Genomic DNA, 21,908 nt, shown 5'->3' on the forward strand with positions numbered 1-21,908 from the left:
TTTACCTGGCAACGTTATGACTTACGAGAGGTTATTGGTTAATAACTTCGAGTTTGGTTACCGGAGCTGGTAGGTGTAGATGCGTAGTGAGCACTGAGCAACTACTTGTTATACTTTAACAGGCAAGGTTACAATCACATAAATCTTAGTCCGTGGTTTCAATATTGTCATTACCGGTTGTCTACCCGAAGCAAATTGCAAATATAGCATAAAGGTAATTAAAGGAACGTCAGACTAGACTATACTAGAACGTTTTGCGTAAGCGTATAACCATGAACTTTAAAACGCTATAATTTCGAAACCAAGTTCGTCCCACAAATTCTGATTGCAGCATCGTTTTTAACACAGATTTCAGAAAAAATAATCAAAAAATGAATTTAGGCCCTAAACTAGATTTGTATCTAATATTTATTTGATCTACAATTTATTGTACCTAACGCAAGTTGCAACCTACTTTTTTACCGAAAAATAATACATTAAAATGTTCTATTGATTTTTAGAAGGATCAAGGAACCAAGGCGTGCACCATTTAAAATTTAAAATACTATTTGTAATTTTAATTTCAAACTTTTACAAATGTAAATATGTAATAATATAATATAAAGTTAATTGAATGATAGTTATTTAAAAGTGTTTTTTGTTAGTGAATACTATGAAGTATTATCAAGTATGAAATAAATATAAAAAAGATTATTCATAATAAACATTTTAATACTATATAAATAACTGATGAGAATTAAAAATATATCGGTATCTGGTATATAACTGTACTATGCATAGTTTTTTATGATAATAGTAGTCTTGCAAACCGATATAAATCATATATAATGTTGTCTATAATAAAAACAATTGTATACATTTGGGTGACTTACTAACACATTAATAGATGATTGAATGATTCTCAATAATTAATAAACGTTTCTATCTAAAATAAAAATAAAATGACCATTAAAAAGTGTTTGACCAAAGTTCTATTAAGTAGGAAATTTGATATATTTTTAATGAGTGAATAATAAAATATAAAAACATATTTTGTTTTGCATACAAATATAAATATGATCTGTAATTGATTATTTCTTAAATAATTTAAAATATAAATACATTCTAAGTAAAAATAAATTAAATTCAATACAAAGGCAAACTAGTAATTTTTAACGAGTAATATAAACTTATTTTTTGTTATATAAATCATTATTAAACAACCTAAACTGATGACTGGCATACCAATTATGGCATTATGTCATCATTTTGTAATATAATTGATCAAATAATAAATATTGGAATAGTATATTTTCTTGTTAGAGATTATAAGTGGATTTAATTTCATTCATTAAATTATCAACTAATGTTTGTGATGTACATTTTGCCTCAACAGAAACATTGTTTAAATTTGATTTTACCAATAGACATAGTTGTTCACTAGATGCAGTGGAGCCATAAAGTGAAGCAGTCTCACCAACACGTTCCACTAATACTAGGTGAAGTTTAGTGGAAAACCAATTAATAACTTGGTTAAAATTAGTTCCCGACAAAATCACTGACGATTTGAAGACTAATTGACCATTGCATAGTAGCTCAACTAATGGTACAGATGGAGCAGCTTTAAGGAACATATCTGAAACAGCTACGGCCAATCGCCAGTCTAATTTGTCTTGGTGAATATTGTCCTCTTGAAACATCTAATAACACACATATATATATAATACTAAAACAGTTGTAAATTTATATTTTTATAATTTTTAATTAGTCACAGTCTCAAAATGAAAAATAAGCCGTGACCCTGTAGCCCATTGTTTATACCCACCATTGTAATCATCGGTAGTCAACATTACATAATCACACAGCTGCTAACTTATCATATTCAAGAACACAAAAAATTAGCAATGACTGGCTGGTCGCCAGGAGTTCAATAAATTACATTAACTTAAGGTCCTTTCCAAAATTGAAAAAAATTACATTACTACCAGGTGCCTTCAAATGTTCATTACCAGGTGGTAAATTAAAGTGGCGAACAGAAAATATTATAACAATAAAAAGTACCAATACTAATAGTGCCTGATGACCAAAATTTAAACCAAATATTAACTATGATACCTCAGAAATGGCTTAAAATAAACCAAAGGAACATAACTCATTGTTCTACATCACTTCTCATAGTATGAACTACAACCATAACTACCCTATACATAGAATGCTCACTGTATAACTCACTTTAATTTTGTTATTAAATATACCAAAAACATTTGTTGTCGACCTAGGTTTATTGTCAGATTCACACATAACTTGTAATTTATATATAAAATACCGTCTTTTTTTGTTTTGTTTAGTTCTTACTAATGTCAATTGTCACTGTTATTATTACTATTGCTGTTTACACACACTGCATTTTTACACACATTCACATTATAATTATGTGACTTGTAAATATTACCAAACTTTGGAATTTCTGGATTGGCGTTAGATAATTAAATAAATAAAATAACATTTGTTAAAATAAACCAGTCTATAAATTCTATATGAAATACATATTGACCATGTCTCATATATGTAATACCGGACTAAGCAGACACACACCCATGTCACATATTATGCATGACACATGGCCATGGCCCATGAACATGTTAATTTCTATTCAAAAATACTATAACATTTTAACATACAACTCTACAATATATAAGAATCTATTTGCCAACTATGCTGATGACAAAGTAATGTAATCAATACATGATGATCCATTAATTGCTGTAGATTCGTCTGATTTCATCGCAACATTTAAAATTAAAAATTTAAAGAACAAATTCACCACTCTTACTAAATGGGTAATAAAGCTAGTAAGTGGTCTCTATCTCAAGTAAACTGTATAATACTCAACTAGTTAAGTCAAAATTAAGTAATTAAAAATGTACCTTAGAGTTAAAATTCACCGAATTTTCAAATTCAAAGATCATAAAAACTAAAAAACCATTTCAATATGTTTTCTACTTAAAATATTTTGAATATTGACTAATTTATAAAAATACAAATGTAATAAACTAAAAAACTAATTACTTACTTGTGCCATATATGTCAGTGTCCCTCGAAGAGTATTTGGAATAGCTATGTTTTCTACTTGAAGAGACAACTCAAATTCAGTTAATGAACCACACTGTATGCTATTACTGAGTTTATACCAAGATAAAGGTTCATTTTTCTAAATTATAAAATAAATTCACAATAGCAAGAAAATAATTAATAAACGTATTATTCAGATAAAGGGATATATTTACTTCATCTAAAAATTGGATGGCAGTGGAATTAGTCACATCAATTTCAATGTTTTTGATCAAACAATTATTACCCACATTTGTAAGACGAAAGAATACAGTTGCCGAGTTACTTAGTTCATTTTTTGGATCAATTTTGTACTCCTTAAGAATCAAATGTTAAAAAATTATAATTAATACAAGATAATATGAACACAAACTACTTTTTGCAAAGCTTATTGTATTAAAACAAACAAATCTAATTTTTTTATATTGTTAATATATATTCACCAAAAGTATATATTTGTCCATTGCTAATTTGCTGAATGATAAATCTTCGGCTTGTACAATTTCTTTGGACGGTGTGCAAATCCCCAATGCTTCTTCATAACCTTGTTTAATTTCAATCAACTGTTGATCTCTTTTATCTAATTTTTTTAACTTTTTTGATTTTTCACTCTTCTTCTTCTTTTCTTTTTCCTTCTTTTTTTTTTTATGTTTTTTTTCTTCAACAGGTGGTGGGCGTTTAATTTCAGGAACATCTAAGTCAATATCTAGTGCAGTATGTGGGTCATTGACGTCTTTTTGCACATCTATGGCCCCATCAGAATCTTCTGCACCATCTGGCATTTCCCCTATATCACGATTAACTATCATTTCAATTGCAAGTTCTTCATCTTCTTCTTCAAAATGATTAAATTCTTTTTTCTTTTTTCTAGATTTTTTTTTATCTTTTTTTTCCTTTTTTGCTTTAATATATTTGTCAGACGATATAAAACCAGATACGTTTAATGTGGTTGGCAGATCTATGGATGTGATAGGAATGTCACAGGTTTGATCATTACTTGAGTTTAATTTCAAATAATTGGGATTATTTTCTTGTTCTTGAAGTCGAGCTTTTCTATTCTAAAATTTTAGTTAATACTTTTTAGTTACTGAAACATTATAAACTAAATTAATTTACCTTTTCTACGTGATCTACTGTATTTGCTATGTTTTCTTCTTCTTCTTTCTTATCAAAACCGCCCAAATTAAAAAAATTGGAATGGTCATCAGACTGATTGTCATCATCACTTTCGGAAGAACTATGCAATGGCTCATTGATCCATTGATCCAAATCTAACCTAGAGTTTTAGATTTTGGTTAAGCTTATGGTTAATTATAATGTATTATTAAGTAATTAAATAAGAACACACCCTTCTGGTACTTGCACTTTACGCTGAGCCTTAGGTGCAACTGGGTTCAATTCTCCATTAAATAAATATGCTACTTGTGTGCATATATCATTAGTATCATCATTTTCTAACTCTTTATGTATGTAACTAATTAACTGCAAGGCTGCACTTGCACGTTCTTGAACTTCTAGATCTCCACTAGATACATATTGTGCCAATTTATCTGATACTCGTTTGCACACCTAAACCAAAAGATTTGTTGATTTTTAATTTGAATTTTTAACTAAACAAGAATTTTACTTTAATCGATTGTTGAATATCTCCTTTAGACAATATTACAGATAGTACTTTCATTATGTTTTGCACATAGGCAGCCTGAATATGACCGGGTAGTGAATGTACTTTGCCAGTTAACATAGAGAAAAGAGTTTCTTCGGGTTTTTCTAGTTCACTGCAACAATAATAACTTATAACATCTAAACAAACAAGTTTGGAAATAAAACTAATTACTTGGCATATTCTCCGCATATCCATGCTGCAGCATAAAGCACATTAGCCATATTCGAACCACCAGAAGGTTGCATAAACATATGAGCATTGTTAAGAAGTAGAGACATTTGTCCAACAGCAAATGGCCTTATAGCTTTAACTCTGACAGCAACATCCAACATTTGATGCGCTAACAAGGGACCATGTTTCATTCCTTCTACTCGAGCTAATTCTACTAAGACACTGACATACCTGAAATTAAGAATTTAATTTAAATTGAATTTAATGAATATAATAATGATAAAAATCAGACCATTCAAAACTTGTAATAAAATGATAGTTATCTTGTGAGCATATATCAATTATTTTGACAAGCAACTCATCTCGATAAACTGTGCCTTCTGCTTTATCCATATGAACCATAAGTTTTTTCACTATTTCCATCAAATTTTTTTTTGAGACCTGAAATTAAATAATAATAATTAAAAAGTTTACAAAAATAATTTTTATAAATTCACCATTCCATAAAGAAGATCTAAAGCTCTAAGTCTGATTGATTCATCTTTGTCATCCAAGCAGATCATAATCAAATCTTTATGAGCTTGAACTGACTTAGGGTGTGTTTTTAATATTTTAGACATAGCCAGTAAACCCAAGTATTTCACTAAAACATATATTTAGTATAAATTAAGACAAAATAAAATTAAAACTATCATATACTTACAGTTTTGATCAGAATCCTCAATTAATATTCTTAATTTTTGGACACATAACTAAAATAAAATTTAGAATATTTATATTTATTATTTTATTTTTACAGTACAGTGAAACTTCCATATTACAGTCTCATGTGTAAAAATTACAATTTTTACTATAGAGAATTTTCTTAAATAGAATTAAATAAATTTGGTTTGGTTCATACAAATATTTTTCTTTAAACGGGACATTTTATAAATGAAAGTTCTTTATATAAAAGATTCACTGTATATTATAATAGGTATATTTGTAGGCACTTAAAGTTGGATATTTATTTTATTTTCAAAATCTTTCTCTATTGATAGTAAAAATAAATTCAACTTATATTAAAAAAATGATTGTGCGTATTATAAGACAAAATAATAATAGTTACAATATTTACAGAAAGACTGAACATTTTTAAATATATAACTTACTTTAAATGTCTATAATGTGCAAAAAAAATATATTACTAATAAATAATAATGGTTTTATATTTAGAAAAACAATTATTAAATGTACAATGTACAGAATGTTTTTCACCAAGCATGTGTACCTCTCTTTTACTTTTAACAATGTATTTATTCTAATTCTGATATTTAAGTATACTTAAAGACTGTATTATCATCTAATACTTATCTTATGCTATTTAAGATGTCCTAAAATGATCCAAACTTTTTTCCAAACGAGTACTGACATTTTTTATTGTAAACAGTCAAAAGCGGATGAATATTTTGAATAAATTTATGTAGTATGTATATAAATTAAAATTGAATCTAGTAGTTTCTGTGTTATTAAGTTTTACACCTCAATAATTGTTTTACGTAAAACATAAAATAGATTAAATATTTAGTTTAATTTTTATGACAGTAAAACAATTTTAAAAAGTTCATAATTAATGATATAGTATATAAATTATTATAATTTTGAAACTGTGAGAACCCCTAAACTTCTAAATCTATTATCATGAATTGCTTTCTTTAGCACATCAAGTTTAATAACTAAGAAAATGGTCATTCAAATTAAAATAATCGTCCGTTCAACTTTTTGCAGTTAAGGTGGTCCTCATTTGCAAAAAGAAGTTTTTATCACAAAACACACATTAAATGGCGTAAAAATCTAAGTATTTTAAAATATTGTCTTTAAGTAAACTTAATAATTCCTTAACTCTCATTAAACCTAGCCTACATGAAAAATGAGCTGTTTGGTATATCACATTGAATAAATAGCAGTATACATTAAATAATTAAATTTCAATATAATATTTAAAAATGTATTACTTGAATGGAAGCACTATGATTTGGCATACCAGATGAAATTGAGATAAGTACTGTAAAAATGAACATACATAGTATTAAACAATTAAAAGTTACATACAAAAATATTTAATTATTTAAATTATGGAAAATTAGAATAAAATAAATTTATTATATGAAAAGAGTTACTAGTACACAGTGTACTCACTTATATTCATATCTTGTTGTTTTAAATAATTTATTTTTATTAACATAATATTAATCATGTAAAAAAAAAGGTAAATTTAATAAATGGGTACTTACCAGCAATCACAGTATTAATGCATTCATATAATAAAGACATGGCAGAAGTACTGTAAAGAAACAAACCAAGTTTTATTTTTATATTTAACTAAAAGTCAATATATTAACAGAATTATTTTACAGAATTTACATTTTACAATTTTAAAACTATTATCTAAAATAATATCTAATCCGACTTATTTGGGTTTGTATCTAAACATTATAATAGTGAACACAATAATTTAAATAGGTATACTTTTGGGTATTTAATGGGTTTTCAAGCAAGATAAAATTATACTTTAGTATTAGATATTGGCAACTGGTAAATGGGTATCCTAAAAACATAATTTAACAAAAATATAGAAGACAACTGTAATTATTATTATTATACTTGTATTTATAATTTAAGACTTTGCTGGTTATTTATAAATGGTAGGGCATTTAAAAAAATATAAATACATTTTAATTATTATAGAATGCAATCAATACTGAATACTAATCTAGATTTACAAAGCATACTTATATTTTTACAACCCTCAGACATACCATCTCCAAAAGTGAGAAATGTCCCTCAATTTATTTTGTCCATTTACAGGACTATTTGATAAAACTGAATTGTTTTTAGTAAATCTATTATCAGTCCTAATCCTACAAAAAACAATCCTTAATATATGTTTCACATGCATATGCTTAAAATATTCTAAGAAAAATAATAATAGTTATTTAATTTATGAATCAAAAAGAAAGACTAAAAATAGTTTAATAACAGCATTTTAAAAAAATAATAATTAATACCAACAAATAAATTAGCTGAAATTAGTTTACCTGTGGATTAAATTAGTTAACGGCTCTATAAGTTTTTTTCCAAGTCTTGGTTCAAGTGGGGTCAACGCACCAAACTAAGAAAAATAATTAATAATCATAATCATATATTAGAACATTTTAGATTTGAAATATTACCAATTTAATTATCTTGATCAACATCCAATTATTGGTAGATGATGTCATTAATTTAAAAAATACAGGAGCTAAACTCAAGTAGTTTTTTGGATTTTTTCTGGCTAATTCACAGACTACATTAACAGCAGCTGATTGGACCCCACAGTCCATGTCTTCTAATTTATCCTTTAAACGTGGAAATGCTGGCCTTAATGCTTCCGGAAATCGAAGAAATACTTTATACATCATTAGCACAGCTTTTTTTCTTAAATATGGTTTTGTTGATGACAACTACAAAAAAAAAAACATAATATTGACTTTAGTATTTATTAAGTATTTATTAAAATATAAGTCACCAATGTCATTATATCATTAGCCAAGTCCCTCGCTAAATCTGGACTAATAAAACAAGCAAGTGCAGAAAGAGCAACACCAGCATCATATTGATTTTGGCTATTCAGATCCTTACGTATCATATTGGTTGTCAACATCAATAACTAAAATAATATAAAAACATACACATTGTAAACAGTTATTAATTACAAATAATTTTCACATACGTCTGTATCTGTATGGAAGCTCTGAGATGAAGCTAAGTATCCAATCCTTTTGTATGTAAATTTTGAAGAGCTCATAACTTCGATAATGTTAAATCCGGCCCAACTAATATCGTAGCCCAACATTTGTAACTGAAGGAAAGTAAAAAAAGATATTAATTTGATCTTATTTTATCTTAACAAAATTATTACGTATGTGAGTTTGGCCACAGCTGTTGCTTTAACTGCTATATTCTCTTGCCTTAATTCCTGTTTAATTTCTTCCATACATTGTGCAATGTATTTAGCCTACAACAAGAAAGTAATAATTACTTAAATTTAATAACATAACAGATTAGTTAACCATGATTTTAAAGTTTACAGATTTTTTTTTAAATTTAGTTAACATACCTCATTTTCCTTACTATTGCGGATTCCGCGTACAAGATCGGTCAAATTCTTGTCAAACATCCGCTCAATGTTGCCTCTAACTTTTTTTAAAGCCATTATTATAAAAAAATAACAGATAATAAAACACTTTGAACAGGTAATGTGATTTAATAACAAAAATATAGCATCTGTTGTTATGATTTGCTTATAATTTATTTGCAGTTTTTGCCGAATGCAAAAACCGATGACAATATGTTACTATAACGAACTAACATCGTAATTATTCACAAGACGTTAACGAACCCGCAAGATTCGGCACCTAACCATTGTGTTGCATAATTATTATCTATTATTATTATGAAACGTTTAATGCACCGAATGAGCACCTTTAGATACGTGGATTGACCGGAATACAAGAGTTATCACAAATCAGCAATGTACTAATTCAGTAATGCGGTGGGGTTATCACCACAGAATAGGTGAAATTTCACCTTTTCTGTGTTATCAGCGTCGATGTAATGTCGAGTAAGAGATAATGATATTATTATGATGGTCGATGAATGGAAAAAAATTGTGCCACGCCGTCACGGTTCAACGCCTCAACGGTAGTTACTATGTAGTTGACAGTTATACACATCTACATTCTACAGCAACTACTGTAGCTGCTGCTGGCATATCCACCACGGTTTATGGCTATGGATTTATATATTACTAATTCGTGGTTGTTTACTTATACCACAGAATTTTGTGTTTAGTCGGAAGTTGAGTACCTTTCGATTATTGAAACGAAAAATGTTTTATTTTTTTTTTATTTTTAATAAAATACACAATCTGTACACAATAAGGCACAATAAGAGTATGGGCTATGATAAATAAAATATGAATAACGTGAGGAGGGAGGCCCACCAGTGTGGATACCCTCTAACTTGGTGTGAAAGGATGTCATGGAGTGGACGAAATGGGAAGTGAAATTTTGTTAATTAGGGAAGTAAGAGCCAATAAAAGAGGGTTTAAAATACATTTTAAATCTTCTATAAATTTGTTGATGATGTGGAGAGGTTGATTGACTGATGAAGGGTTGGCTGTGGCTTTGGCATAAGATGTCGGTTTTTGATTTGAGTTGTAACTGGGGACGATGAAGATTTGTGGTGCAACAGGTACAGCAGATGGTGGGCTGGGGTGTTTTTTCAGTTTTTCAACTTTGTCATCTTTGTAAGCGACCTTGTAAATGGTGCGCTTTAATAAATTTTTAAAAATTTGACAACCTTTGTAGTTGGCAGTGTGGTTACCGTCACAATTGGCGCATTTAACTGGTTCTTCCCGTGTTTTAGTGCAATCTACGGTGAGCTTAACCCTAAAAATGTTTATAGTAAATACGTGAATATGTGATACGGGTCACGGACCACGAACTAAGATATCTAGTATCAAAGTCCGAATCCGATAGGTTCATCGAGATGTATATACTATATACTATATATTGGTATACATAATTATTAATTATACATATTATTATGTATAGTATATACAACTCGATAGCTACGTGTCGCTGGTATCATAGGACATAACATATTAACATAACATAATAATAATAATAATATGTTCTATAATATTATGCAGGTACTTGCGCCGGCGATAAGTTTTTCGGAGTCCGGGGCAAATCGTATTGAAAGCCTAAAATGACACCATACACTTAGTGGGCCCCCTTTCAACGTTAACTTCTAAATAATTGTATCATTATACATATTAACGACTTAATATTATTGTATCATTTTTTACTATACAAAAAATATACAGAGTGTATCTTATGTTATTGTACGCGGGTTTTTTTTAACAATTATTATGGATCGATGATATGGAATTTCGTTAAAACAAAAAAAGACGTGTTTTTCTTTTCGTTACTCTCTTTCTGTTTAACAGGAAATTTTTTCATAACATTTTTAAACACGCAGTTATACCAATAATAAAATCGACTTTATTATTTCAAATGGTAATGACTATAAATTTTGATGGATTCTGGTAAAGCTTTTTTTCTAAACATTATGACAGTCAAATGATCAATATTGGTTCGCTATTAACTATATGGTCCTCTAAAGTTTAGTATAATATGCATTAATACTTTTAATTGAAATCAAATTAATTAATTTAATCAAAAGTAAAAATTTCCCAGTAGTTTTCAAAAGCGCTGTAAAAATAAAAAACATGAATTTTTACGCAAAATCTGTTTTTGAGAAAATCGATTTTGGTTTTTGGTGTAACTCTAAAACAAATGAACATATATGTATGAAATTTTCACTGGTTGTTTATATTTGCATTTTCTATACGCGATAAAATTTTAGAAATATTTTGACTTATTTTGAGCTGTTTACGGACATTGTCAATTTCCATTTGTTTTAGTTTTTTTTTCTATAAATATCAATAAAATTTTATCTATTGAGTAAATCTCTTGAAAATTTAATAGAAGGCTCCTAGGTTATTGTTTCAAAGGCAGATGAAAAAAATTAAAAATCCTTAGTCACAGTTTTTATTTATAAGCATTTAAAGTTCAAATCTTGACAAAATACGGAAAAATCACAAAAATTAGCAAATTATTTTGAGTTAGAAATTCATAAAAATTTTTCCTTTTAAATCTAAGATTTGAAAATGTTATACAAGATTATCCATAAGTTTGTCTACCTTTATCAAAAAAAAAAATGTCTACAAGAAGATCAAATTAAAATTTTATGAGCGTTTGAAATTCATATTTTTACAACATTTGATATTTACTCGATTTCTCATGTAACAATTTTGGTATTTTGTTGTTATTCAAAAACGAATAACTGTAGATAGGTACATGAAAATTTTACTAAATGTTTATATTTTCATTTTCTATACACCATACAATTTTGAAAATATTTTGACACTTATTGAGCTGTTTACGGATATTGTCAGTTTTCAAATTTTTTAGTTTTTTTTCTAAAAATATCAATAAAATTTTATTTGTTGGGTAAAAAAAGCGTGAAAATTTAATGCAAGGCTCCTAGTATATTGTTACAATAGCAGTTGAAAAACATTAAAAATACATAGGTAGGCACAATTTTTTTTTATAAGCATTTAAAGTTCAAATTTTGACAAAATTTAATAATTATTTTGTAGTTAAAAATTCATAAAATGTTCAACTTTATAGCTAAGGATTGAAAATTTAAAACAAGGCTCCACATAAATAGGTTATATATAAATTACTTTATTCACAATTATATCATCAAATATATTTGGTAATATAATAGGCTGACTGACCGTTTTTCTTATACAATGATATTATATCATTGAATTCAAATTTAACACCATCCATTACAGTGACCCACTTGACACCTACTGTACAACAAACCTACATCCACTTACCCACCTTTTTTATTATTATTTTTAACACTGAATTAGATTATTTAAAAAAATGTTTATTCATTAAGGGGGCTGGAGCGTAATGCATTCTAAGGAGTAAAAACTAGGCATTTTATATTTTAGTTTATATGGGTCTTCTAAATGTGTTGAAAGTAAATGAACCATAAATGTAGTAAATGAATTATTGTGACCGGATATGTACGCCATTTTACCTACGCGCATGCACATGTCACCACATATTACTTTATACAAACATTTTTTGTCAAAAAATACTGCCAGCGACTTCAATCACTACGCTCAGTAGGATGTTCCAATTTAAATTTTGAAAGAGATTTTAATCCTCCTTTAAATTTCCTATGCTTTAACTGTCGTACATTTTTCATATTCTATATCAATTTATTTAAATTTGAGTTATGAATATGATCTATTTTTACTCTTTTTGTTAGTAAATTTCTAAGTAAAAAAAATAAAAATCAGAAAAATTAAATTGTCAAAGAACAGATAATTTAGTGACGAATTCAATCTGCTTTCAAAATTTATATTAGAATACTATATATATAGGGCATAGTGATTGAAGTCGTGAGTTATGTTTTCGACCAGAAATGAATCACATTCCAGCTCCTTTAATGGATTTAGTAATTTACTAAAAAAAAAATTGTTGTAATTGTTAATACAGTCGAGTCGCGATAAATCGAAGTTGAAAGGAGATAAAAATTCACTTGGAGATATGTATTATTCGAGATATCTGACTAATTTATAGGGGAAACATTTTCTAGGGGAATAAAACACAATTCGAGTTGTCAAATTTTTTGAGTTATTGCGACTTGACTGTAATAAAAAAAATGTAAAGAGCATTTTTTTTGTATAATACCTTTTAGGTAAATAGTTGCTAATTTTAGAATTCTTTAGTGCATATTATTTAATGCATGCAATTCACAGCCCAGATTATTATATTGTTTCGAATGATAATAAATAATTCTAAATTATTTAACTAGGCCTCTGCTTGAAATTAAAATATAATATATATATAATAAAATGTTTAATAAATGTTATTCTTACAACATATATTTACAGATAAATTGCATTATAATAATAATTATGTATTGCTAATCCCACGACGCAACTGGGAAAATAGTTTTTATTTCTGCCGTGTCTGCATCTTTTTTCGTCTTTAAGGTTTGTGCGTAACTTGGAGTACCAACACTATTATTTTTTGAATCTACATCAGTGATGTTTGATACAACTGAAGAGTCAGCATCTAAAAAAATAAATAAATAAAAATACATTTAGCGCAATATTTATTTTATCTTGGTAAGTAAATGGGAATTAATTAAAAAAACTGGTAGCATTTATATTTAAGTATCAGTCAAATTGCTAAAAAAAAAAATTAATTAAAAGCAATAATTTGCTGAGATTTTTGTTAAATGTAAGGTTGTTTTTCGTTTAAAGTATATCAAATTCAAATTTACGATATTTAATACATCAACAATTAAAGTTATTATATGAAAAAAATCTTTACTGGTGTCTTAGGAACACAATAGAAAAGTTAAAAAAAATTATCCTTTAAATTCTAAGTTAAGAATTGAAAGTAAACTCTACAGAATCAAACTTAAATGGTTTCTGAAATACTAATGTGGCAAGTTTTACAAATTGTTGAATATACGGGAATTCTAGACTTAATCCTTGGTTTAAATTATAAATCATACTGACAAAAAAAAGCAAAACTTATATTGATAAAAACAAGGTAACTTTCAATTACATTTCCCAAATTAACTGAAAAAATGCTGTATCTGTATGTAATGAATTTTCAATCAAATAACAAATAATTTTATGGAAAACTTAATCTACCATAAAAGATCAACACATTAATAACATAATAGAAAAATTAATAAATTAGTTAAATTTAATTAATTGGTAATAATCAATAAATGTTACCTAATTCAGTAGATTCATCTCCTTCTAATATCGGACTAATAGTTCCTCCTTTCGAAACTCTTCGTCTATACATTTAAGAAAAAATTAATGACAACAGTAATATCATTAATAATTTAAATAAATAAATGGTAAATAATTACCCTCTTGAAATACGTGGTACTTTTTCTGGTGTATGACTATCATCAGATGAATCTTCAGCAATTGATGAATCAACATTGTCTTTAGGAGGCGATGACGAACAATTGCTAATCTTTCTCTTTGTTGCCGTTGGTGCATTAGAAGTAAATGTATCTTTGTAGTAAACGGACCAAGGTAACAACACAATGTTTTTATGAAGCGCTTGTAATTTTGGCAAAATTTTATTCATTGCTTTAGCTTGAGATCCATCTCTCAATGCCACCCAAGCAGATGTATCATTTATATACTTAATATATACATTAGCTATAAAAATACAATAACATAATATTATTAAGATTTTTTATGTAAGATTATCTTGTGTTTTTTTTAAGAATTATGTAACTTACTAAAGGGACTAAATATGTTTGTGATATCAATAGTTTTCCATTCTGGGGGGAACGTAATATGATAAACATGGCTCCTTTGAAGTTGAGCTAGAAAATATAATTACTTTTGAGTTTACATGTTAATATTTAAGTCACACATTTTTTTTTATTGTTTAACATTTAAACTAACATCATAAAATTATTATAGTTTTATTTCTGAAATGTTATTGTTAGTTTTATAAAGTAGGATAGCCTACTACTCAAAGAGTAACTCCTTTATCTCTAATAAAATATAATATAATATTTTACTATTTTAGTAATTCAAGATATTTATTCTATAATTTTAAAAAGTTTAATTTGAAATCATATTTTTTATACAATGGTATACGTTTGACAAAATCAAATGCCCATCCTTAATAGAAACATTTAAGAGGAAGTCGCACACGCATATGTTGCTTGCGTCTTACATACGTACGGCATAGCCAAAACGGTTTTTGCTATGCCGTACTTGTGTAAGACGGAGACAACATATGCGGGTACGACGTCCTCTTAAGATTTAGCTGTGGTGGGAGTAATGCTAACGCCAGTCCCCACATCTGTAATGACCACAAAATAAAAAAAAGTTGAACCATCTAAAAGTAATTAAAACTTACGTTCAGGACCATTTAAGTTTAAACATGGATCTTCATTATAGCGAATCATAAAGAGCCTAAAATAAAATAATATAATGATGAATATCGTAAAATATAATAATATCAAATTTAAAATATGTACTAACTTATTCTCATATTGCTTAAGATGTGATGAATCTGTAGAAATGTGTTCTTTGATGCCTTTCACTTTAGCTGAAATCAAATAATATAATTATGCACAAAGAGTTGAATAAGTACTGTAGTGTACTTGTGTAAAATTTCTAATTAGTAAAATGAACTATCTAGATAAGTGATCGCTGGGTCCAGAAAAAAAGTTTTCCAATTCAGTTTTAACACCAAACTAATGATTAATTATATAATTAGAACAAAAACCAGTTAGTTTTATAATTTCCAAGTTTTTAGTTATTAATTTTATTTTTATATAATACACTTGATAAAATATTACTTTAGATAGGTGTGTAAGTGTTATATTATTCATATTGTTAGTAGGTACTAGCATAGATTAAATATATTATAACATAATTAATCAATGGTACTAGGTACATAAAAGTATCAAAGTAGTAAAGGTTAAAAAGAATTAAGTCATCGGTTCAAAAAGAAAATAAGGTACATTGTAACACCACAACCGCATACATGTAGATTACACTATATTACTACAGAAAGTTATAAACTGTTTACAACATTTTAGATTATTTTTTGGCTCTAACTTAGAGGACATCACACCTCACACTCTCCCTGTCTTATATAAAATAATTCGAACAGAACCAATTTAAGTTGTTAGTTTCAATATTAGAGTAAATTGACTTATTTTCAAACATAAATGTAAGAAAATTATCAGTGTTATCTCGTTGGTTTTTTACTATATTTTAAGTTTTGATCGGGTTATGAGCATTTTTATGTTTTAATATTTTATACTCATAACTCGCTTAAACATTAAAATATCACAAAAAAAACCAGCAACAGAACATATATAATGTTGTTACCTTTCTATTAAAAGTTCACACTATTATTTAAGTTTACAACATAAAATTGGATTTGCTGAACCAAGTGGAACCAAAAATAAATATATACAATGTGCTAAACTATTACAGCGGTAGTAAAATACTGCAATCTTTATTTTGATTCCCTCATTATAAATAAAGTAATATAAATTTGCTTTTATAAATGCCCATATTGGAGTTTATTTAGAATAATAAATATATTTTATTTGAATCCATTGATACTGCCCATGTCAGGTATATTAGGAAGTTTTAACAAAAGACATGTAAATGAATGTAAAAAAATAATTATTCTATTAATAGGATTTAATTGTTAAGTGTATGCAAAAATTATCAAACTTTTTTTAAGACACTAGACCCCATTTGTCTTTCTTATAAATATGCAAATGCATTTAGACAAACCTATTTTATGTTGTTAGCTTGTTAGAGTGAATTTATCTATCTTCAAACCTAAGGTAAGATTAATTGACCATGTTTGAGTGTTGATATATTACGATATTTTAATTTTTAAGTATATTGTGAACATTTTTAAATTGTAATATTACACACACTTATAATTATTATTAAAAATATTTCAAGAAACCTTATTTATAAGTTTGATAATAAGTTAGTTCACTCTAATATTTAAATTAACAACACAAAATATACTGTGCTCTTTATTCTACATAATGCACTATTGTTTTCTGTTATACATTGTTGTGCAAACTCACCATATAAATTGCAAAGATTGACAAAAACAGTACTGGTCAAATATGCATCATAACCAGCATCATGCAACTTCGATATTTCCTCAGAGTAACCAACTTCAGAAACCTCTGGTTCTATAACACGAATAAATATTTTGTTAAAAAACAATTCAAATAAAGTAAGGTATAATTAGTTACCTAAGTCTGTATAATTTTGACACTGTTCTGCTAGTGATTTTTTTAAATCATTCAGTACTGTTGAACCGAAGAATCCTTTGAGTGGTTCAGTACCACTTATATACTTAGTATCCAAAAACCTTAACACAAATAAGTCTTACACAATTTTTTAACTATACAATATTATATTATTAGATGAAATATAACATACCGATATGATATTGTTTTAACCATAGCTTGAAATTCACTATAGCTTGATGGCAATGGTAAACAAAACTGATGAATCATATGGCAAACGTCTAATGTCATGTTGTGGCCAACAACTGGTTTATTCTTGAAACAAAAATATATTTAATTAGTAAGACATTTAGTAAAAGTAAATACCATTTAAATTATATAAAATAATATACAGAAGCTATGATCTTCTTCAAGACTGCTGAAAAACCAACAGCTTTTTCTAGTTCAATCTGTTCCCGTTCCATTCTTTCATGCGCCATTAACAATTTTGTTCTTCCCTTGAAAGCTACCATCACATTACCAAAATCTTCTACTATTCTCGACTGTAAACTTACTTTGGTATCTGAATACCTTTTATAAACTTCCTGAAAAATATGACTAATATTAAAAATGTATTGATATATAATAACTGGTTTAATATCAAAACTAGGTCTAATACCAAATTAAGTAAAAACACATATAGTAAACTGAATAATAAATACACAAAGTTAATGAGGTTAAAAAGAATATATCCTGTAGATAATAAAGTAACTATGAGCTAGCACTCATTGTATTTGTATCTATATTTATATTGTCTAATTATTATAAATTATATTATTTTATTTTATTCCACTGATCAATAATACTTTTTTTTTGCTTAATAAATAATTAATATTTTATACACAGTTATAAGAACCAAATTAGGTATTAATCACATGATTTTGTAAAATTTTAATTTTTTTTATATGTTATAACTTATAACTAACAGTTTCAAACAGATATGAAAGATTAAGAGTGAATTATACTCGTGCATCATGCACATGCAGACTGAGCCACCAAATACTATTAGACACCCTAAACATTGCTAAGCGCTCTGTCATAGGTCGTAATCTTTGATGACTGAGACATGGATCAACTTACACAGTTGTTGTGCGTGTCAGGCTACAATAACATTTGCCGTTTATGGGTGGGGATGCGTGGACAATACCAAATTTTGTCCGCCAAGCGATTTAGTTGTGTTGTGCTGTCTATTGTCACTTAAGTATGGATTATTGAATAATTTTTGTCTCAAATTAACTATAATGTAGGTATCTGAATATAATTGTTTAGCATAAATAAGTAATAATCTTATATATTATTAAATAAAAATAAAGTACGTATTAACTAACCTGATAGATAAGTTTACGAACAAAAGAATTGGTTTTCTCTGCTATGATAACTTCAGAAATTGTTTCACTTTCTAAAAGTTCTTTTACTTTTTCACTATCAACAAATATATTATTAAATTAATACAAGTAGTATAACATACAAATTGCATGCACAATTTTTATTAATAATAATAATAATTTAAGTTCAAATTAAAGGTGTTCTAAACATAAGTTTAGAACACCTTATATTACAGTTGTGTCTGTCTGTTAATTATACAGTACATAGTTACAATTTTTGATATTAAAATATTTATTTAGTGTCCGTAGTTAATGTACATAAATTATACATGGAATTATAGTTCATGGTGTTTTATTAAAATACAGAAACCGGGACTTGAGTACACTCGCAGAGTGAGATTTTCTAACTTAATTTAATTAAAATTTGTTTTTGATTATAATTATAATTATAATTAAATCATATTTTAAGGTTATAAAGGACATGCTAATTTGTATTCTACTTATTATATAACTTAAAAATATCAACAAAAAAAATATTTACCAAGCAGTTTCTATATCTGCCTTATGATTGTCTGGTATAGGTATACAGTCAGAGACTTTTGATGGTGTCTGAGCCTGTAAACAATTTTGCTTATATCGATTAAGTAGTTCATTTTGCAATACTTGTTCATCAGGCACAGTAAGGAAAGGAATACCTATTAAAATAAAAATTATTATTTTAACATAGAAAATAATATTAAGCTATTGTAAATAATCTACCATGTTTAAACAGTTTATTAAAGTCAAAATTGTGATTGCTTAGAAATTCCATGCTGGAAGACTGACAGAGGAATCGGCAATCTGGAGCATATCGACTCATGGGCTTTGGAAATGTATAAAAATTATATGCCCTGTATGTAAACCTAATGAAACACAGAAAAATTATATTAAAATACATTAAATATTCATAACCTTCTAGTGATATTGTACTTTTTCTTTTCAGTATTATATTTGACGGCACACAAACCAAATTGAACCATCAAAAAGTCCATGCAATTACTCCTCAGTTTCTGGTAGTACTGAGCTGCCGTATCGAATATGCTGACCATAGTACCATTGTGAAGACCGGTAAATTCTCCATCAATTGCAATGAAATCACACTCAGCAATGGCCTGTTCGATTTCTGGCAACAATTGATAGAAATCTAAACAAATACATAATTAACACAATTGAATGGTGCATACAGACATACAGCAAAATATAGAAACTTACTCTCATTGACCACATCCATTTTATGCGCACGACGTGTGGGGCGTGGAATCAATTGAGATGCTAGTACCGACCAAATCAGTGAATCATTTATGTTATAAAAAATTCAAAAATGTAAAAGATTCCAGTAGTCCAGTTCAAACTCGGACAAAAATTACAATAAATATTAATAGTGTTGGCCAACTCCGTGGAGAAATTAGCTGTGATAATTAATTATCGATTAATGTCTAGAAAATATTTAGTTTGTAGTTCGTATAGACGTAAAATAACAATTAATGTCAAATAATTCAGAACATTAGTTTTAAAAGTGCAGTACCGCAACCGCACTAATTACTTATAACTGATTAGTAATGACGGTAAAATAGTAAATAGTATTTAGTAATCACTATTCACTAATGCTATAGTAATAATGTTTGCGGCGTTTGCCGTTGCACGTTAGGTAACTTTCATCAAGATTCAATACCTCTCTCAATCGCACGTTATCTGTAAAATATTTATAATAAGTAATAATAATATTATTTTAATGTCTTGTGACCTGAGCGTTCACTAGCAGTTTAGGTTACTGCACGTGGCCAACTGCTGTGACTTGTGATAGCGATTAGCGACCGCAACGATTTAATATTATCCTAAATCGTGGCGACCGCGGCTGACCGGTCACCGGTGGTCGGTGATCTGTTGCATGTTTTCACTGTTTTAAGTTTTCACCACGGGACACGGGGCTTCTACACCAAGTACACCATGACTATAAAAAAGGATAGATCTATTTATTCAGTATTCGCTTATCAGTTATCACTTCAATCGTTAGTTCGTTACTCGGTAACTGTAAGTTGTTTCATTGTCTTCTGTCGCTTAGCAACCAGATAACGATTCGAAAACGACAAAAACCACTAACCAGGAACGTGAGGACCTTCGAGTGTTCGACGCTCAAAAGTCAAAACTTTCGACATTCGAGTTTTTGACTTTTGAGTAGTGACGTACGAGTTCTATAGTTCCAAGTCGTTTCTGCGGACTTACTAGATAGTAGACACTGGTAGTGATGATGGAACGACAAACAGACGTCGTGGACAGAGAGTTGCATGAAGGTACCTACGACTCACCTATTCAGCAAAATCGTTACCTACTCATGAATCATGACTAATCTAATGAATTTCGGTGCTATTCAAACGAATTTATGGAGGAAAGCCACGAGAAATTAAACTTACTTATTAATTTATAAAAAATAATAATATTATTTTTTTAGTAATTGATTCAAATATTATAATCTTATATTAAAGATTTATTTTTGAAACCCTAAAGCTATAAATTATAATAATAAGTATAAAATATAATGAATGACTAAACATTTTTAATTTTATGGTGGACATAGGCACCCTATATAATAATTAACCTAAGACTAGTAGGTGAAGAGTAGATTTAATTTTAGGGCGGGCCAAAGTCTTATTCAAACTGAGCCAAATAATAATATATAAATAAATAAATATTTAATTTAATGTTGGGTTGGATAGGGCATTATTTTAAAAAATGTAATTAGTTTTTTTTTAGTTATGATTAGGTAAGTTTTTAACTATTTTTTATTTGAAAAAATAAATCACCATGACTCGTATACATATATACATAAAATCTAAACTAAATATTATAAGACATAAATTAAATTGTTTTCAAGATATGTTGTTTAACTGCAACTAACTGTTGTTAGAACCTTTCTAAGATTAAGGTATAGGTAATCTGTTTAATAAAATACTTATAGTCATAAATGTATGATGTATCTATACTCCAGTAATACAGTGTCTTAGTACTTCAGTGTTATAGCCAATTGATTTAGAATAAAATAATTGATGCTATTATTTTTTTTATTTTTTTATTCCTAGCTGTTAAGCGGTCTCTTATAGATAACTCTACTTGGAACA

General features: G+C 27.7%; 2 protein-coding genes across 3 annotated transcripts; both read right to left on the bottom strand.

Annotated features, from left to right (window-relative positions):
- Positions 1-1,030: 1,030 nt before the first annotated feature.
- Positions 1,031-9,465, bottom strand: LOC132942297 (AP-3 complex subunit delta-1). Its single transcript, XM_061010585.1, has 19 exons — positions 9,066-9,465; positions 8,868-8,963; positions 8,679-8,807; positions 8,475-8,615; positions 8,140-8,409; positions 8,005-8,078; positions 7,201-7,250; positions 6,922-6,971; positions 5,631-5,679; positions 5,425-5,570; positions 5,220-5,368; positions 4,928-5,158; positions 4,718-4,868; positions 4,439-4,659; positions 4,207-4,366; positions 3,534-4,148; positions 3,267-3,407; positions 3,053-3,190; positions 1,031-1,679 (listed from the first exon to the last, which is right to left on the bottom strand). Exons 1-19 carry the CDS (start codon positions 9,159-9,161, stop codon positions 1,299-1,301), a joined length of 3,288 nt encoding a protein of 1,095 aa, XP_060866568.1. The 5' UTR covers positions 9,162-9,465; the 3' UTR covers positions 1,031-1,298.
- Positions 9,466-9,877: 412 nt separating this feature from the next.
- On the bottom strand, positions 9,878-20,723 carry LOC132942300 (poly(A)-specific ribonuclease PARN-like). 2 transcript variants are annotated; one of them, XM_061010588.1, is made up of 16 exons: positions 20,005-20,723; positions 19,723-19,936; positions 19,513-19,655; positions 19,295-19,448; positions 18,757-18,850; positions 17,782-17,973; positions 17,583-17,704; positions 17,393-17,511; positions 17,219-17,329; positions 15,636-15,702; positions 15,511-15,566; positions 14,879-14,965; positions 14,495-14,795; positions 14,355-14,419; positions 13,479-13,677; positions 9,878-10,398 (listed from the first exon to the last, which is right to left on the bottom strand). In XM_061010588.1, exons 1-15 carry the CDS (start codon positions 20,021-20,023, stop codon positions 13,526-13,528), a joined length of 1,896 nt encoding a protein of 631 aa, XP_060866571.1. In that variant the 5' UTR covers positions 20,024-20,723; the 3' UTR covers positions 9,878-10,398; positions 13,479-13,525. The 2 variants fall into 2 exon arrangements, with proteins under 2 accessions (XP_060866571.1, XP_060866570.1); XM_061010587.1 differs by lacking the exon at positions 9,878-10,398 and having other exon boundaries at positions 13,442-13,677.
- Between the last annotated feature and the right edge of the window lie 1,185 nt (positions 20,724-21,908).

This window comes from Metopolophium dirhodum, chromosome 4 (genome assembly GCF_019925205.1).
Source record: "Metopolophium dirhodum isolate CAU chromosome 4, ASM1992520v1, whole genome shotgun sequence".
NCBI classification, from domain to species: Eukaryota; Metazoa; Arthropoda; class Insecta; order Hemiptera; family Aphididae; genus Metopolophium; species Metopolophium dirhodum.